We start from the raw sequence: 3,094 nt of genomic DNA on the forward strand, positions 1-3,094 counted from the left end.
TTAATGCAGACTTATAAACATAATGCTAAACAAACAAATTGCGTGTACATAGCGCGCGCTTTGTTGTAGTCTTCTTTGGATTGATAAAAGAATCAAATTGCATGTATATTAAAGTAAATAATTTAACAGCGAAAGTCGGTAACTAATTTTACAATAATGTTATTATATTATTACTTTACCTGAAATATAATACCTGTAGATAGAATAACAAGGAAGAACACAAACTGTAAGTGAGTAAATTTGGATTGCTGATAGGGCCATAAACCGATAGCAAGCAACAGGATTCTATTGAGAATATAATATTGTTTTTCTAGTCGTATCATTTTTCTACGAGCATTTAAATGTTACTACGAAGACTAAAGACATCGTGCGTTTATGCTTCCTTTTCTTATTGATTTATTAAATATTTTGTATCTTATTTCTTCTGGTAAATTTCAATGCAAATTTCCTAATTTATAATGATTGATTATGTAAAAATTTGCTGTGAGATCTTGATGCATTCAATTCAACCAATTTCTTAACAAAATATGAATATTTATGTAATCAATCTATCATTAAAGGTAACTTAACAGATGTTCTTTTTCATGAAATTGAACTATGGAAAAGCCGCGCAGGCGCATTTTCACCCTCTTTACGTCGATACTTCATTCTAGTCCACGCACTCACAGGATACACTTCGTCTTCGAAAGAAACGGCTTTAAGTTTAATCTATTCAGTGACGAGTCTGTCTAGTAAAGTTCATAATTTAAAAATAATTGCTCAACATCTGATACTATTAATTTCTTAAATTACAATCGATGTAATTAATATTTTTAGCAAATGTTAAATACTGATGTGTCAACTTTTGTGTTTATAATTTAACCATTTATTCTATTGGTAATATTCTTTTTTTTATTTCTTAATTTTTTAATTATATGTTATTTATTAATGAAAACTTTTAATTTGTATATTTAACTTTTGATATATGAAATAATTTAACTAATTACAAGTAATATTTAAATAATATTCTATTAGTAATTTGTATAATTTTAATTTTCTCTATAAAAGGGAAATATCTCTCTACATTCTATGTTGAAAAAATAAATTTATTATTAAGCTCATGTGAATACTGTAACTATTGTTACTTCATTAACTATATCTTCACTATGATAATAATAAATTCGTTTGTCAAATTTTTTGTCACTTTGTAGAATATATGACAGTAAAATAAGATATCGAGGCCTTTATTAGCTGCAAATATACATACTCTTATATTATATATAATGTGCGTAAGGTGGCATTATTAAAATAATCTACATTATATTACCGTGGCAAAACACTCCATGGATGCATCAAATATTCCACCGACACTTAAAGTAAATTTCTTAGTTTCTCTTTGCAACAAAAATAGTATTATTTTTTGTATATTTAAAGGGGTTCTATACCACTTAATGTTGTACCTATGGAATTGAACAGACTGCTAATTTGTGATAGAAATTTTTTAATCAAATAATTTTGTTACATATACTGATTTGTATTGCAACAGATTATTTTCTATATTTCCATTGATGCATCCGCTGAAAAAAAGGATGTTCGTATTATCTCTTTAAGAATATTTCTCTTACGCAGTAATGTACACGTGATTATTGTAGTCGATTATATTCTGTCCGATATAATTAGCTAGAAACATGTATACCAGGCTTACAGTCATGTACAAAAATGGCAGAAAAAATTTGGTGAAATTATTTTCAGATGATGCTATCTGAAAAAGCTGAGAAACAAACCGCATGAAAATGTTTTGCGTGTATACATACGTTCGAACTATCAGTATATGAATAACACATGCACAAATTTTGATAATTCTTACAGCTAAAATTAGTAATTTAGAAATACGTAATAGTTACAAAGCATGTTAAATATTTACTAAACACAATATTAATACGTTCTATTTTTATATGAATAAATAGAGTAAAGACGAACTTAATAAATTTGCCTGTAACAAAAATTTATGCAAAAAAATCATAATTTTTTTTCACATATAAGCAAGTCAGGTATTTTATATACAACAACGTAATAACAATCGATAATTATGCATACTAATAAAAAAATTTATATTTAAAAATAATTAAAAAAGTATTTGTATAAAAATCTGCAATTACTCATACTCGATAGGTTTACATATACACAATTTAATGTCTAGTAAAAGTTCACTATTCAGAATTTAACAATAATTATATATAAATGTTCCCTTTCATAACCGGAACATCATTACTGGTTATAAATTTTACACAAAATTCAGTTATTTTATTGCCTAATATTTTACTTATAGAAAAATTACTTTATTAAATGAACAGTTTTAGGAAAACTATATCTTGCTTATACCTTTGCTATACACAATACATAAATATATAACTAATATATAAATAATACATATGTATATACATTTATACACACGCACGCGCGCGCGTGTTTTTGTTATATGAAACCGGTTACTTACTTGAAACATATTGAGAGTAAAGCAAATTACTATACACAACGTGAAACAAAATATGAACTTCTCGAGTGTGGACACTAACTGCTTGCATAATCTTCAAAAAGAATAAAGATATCATTAATGTATTGCACGAACATTGTTGCCGTAGATACAAACTTTATGGCTTGACGATGAATATCAATGGCACAAATTATGTTCTCGGTCATAAAAATTTTATTTTTTAACGTAATATTCTGTAGAATATTAATGTTTATTGAATGCTCCATACGATAACTGTAAATGTTCGTAGTTATATAGCAATTTGTCAAATGACACAATTTTTTAGCTAAAAATAAACTACTACAAAATTTTTTTAGTACTATGTTGTATAGAGATAACAAATTTTATACGGTCTCAATTACCGAATTGGTACAGAAATTTCATATCTGTACCAATCTACGTTTTTATTCCTACCTAGCAATTCTAAACAGTCCACGGGCATGTTGAAGATATGTAATGAGTATTGTTCCTGTTGCTAACAATATAGTCATTCCTACAGATAATACTATATACATATGCAACAGAATCAAGTAAAAATACTTTTCTTGAACAAAGTACTTTATAATGAGTAAATAATGTGAT

At 26.5% G+C, this 3,094-nt stretch overlaps 2 protein-coding genes across 2 annotated transcripts; both read right to left on the bottom strand.

Annotated features, from left to right (window-relative positions):
• Window positions 1-1,179: 1,179 nt before the first annotated feature.
• Window positions 1,180-1,669, bottom strand: LOC105461224. The gene is made up of 3 exons (XM_011707725.1): window positions 1,605-1,669; window positions 1,307-1,439; window positions 1,180-1,230 (listed from the first exon to the last, which is right to left on the bottom strand). Exons 1-3 carry the CDS (start codon window positions 1,667-1,669, stop codon window positions 1,180-1,182), a joined length of 249 nt encoding a protein of 82 aa, XP_011706027.1.
• A 3-nt stretch (window positions 1,670-1,672) lies between these two features.
• On the bottom strand, window positions 1,673-3,027 carry LOC105461225 (the record flags this gene model as incomplete). The annotated part of the gene is made up of 4 exons (XM_011707726.1): window positions 2,927-3,027; window positions 2,630-2,746; window positions 2,477-2,567; window positions 1,673-1,750 (listed from the first exon to the last, which is right to left on the bottom strand). Coding segments are annotated over exons 1-4 (387 nt in total), but the record flags the coding sequence as incomplete, so codon positions are not given.
• Between the last annotated feature and the right edge of the window lie 67 nt (window positions 3,028-3,094).

Source organism: Wasmannia auropunctata, unplaced genomic scaffold (assembly GCF_000956235.1).
Source record: "Wasmannia auropunctata unplaced genomic scaffold, wasmannia.A_1.0 LD307114.1, whole genome shotgun sequence".
Lineage (NCBI taxonomy): Eukaryota > Metazoa > Arthropoda > Insecta > Hymenoptera > Formicidae > Wasmannia > Wasmannia auropunctata.

What these genes read in the sequence shown, in the direction of transcription:
- LOC105461224 (XM_011707725.1), bottom strand. Translation starts at nt 1,669, where the DNA reads ATGTTTCTAGCTAATTATATCGGACAGAATATAATCGACTACAATAAT. An exon ending in AATCACGTGTACATTACTGC is followed by an intron (nt 1,440 to 1,604) that starts GTAAGAGAAATA and finishes TCAATTCCATAG; the next exon opens with GTACAACATTAAGTGGTATA. An exon ending in CCATGGAGTGTTTTGCCACG is followed by an intron (nt 1,231 to 1,306) that starts GTAATATAATGT and finishes GTATATTTGCAG; the next exon opens with CTAATAAAGGCCTCGATATC.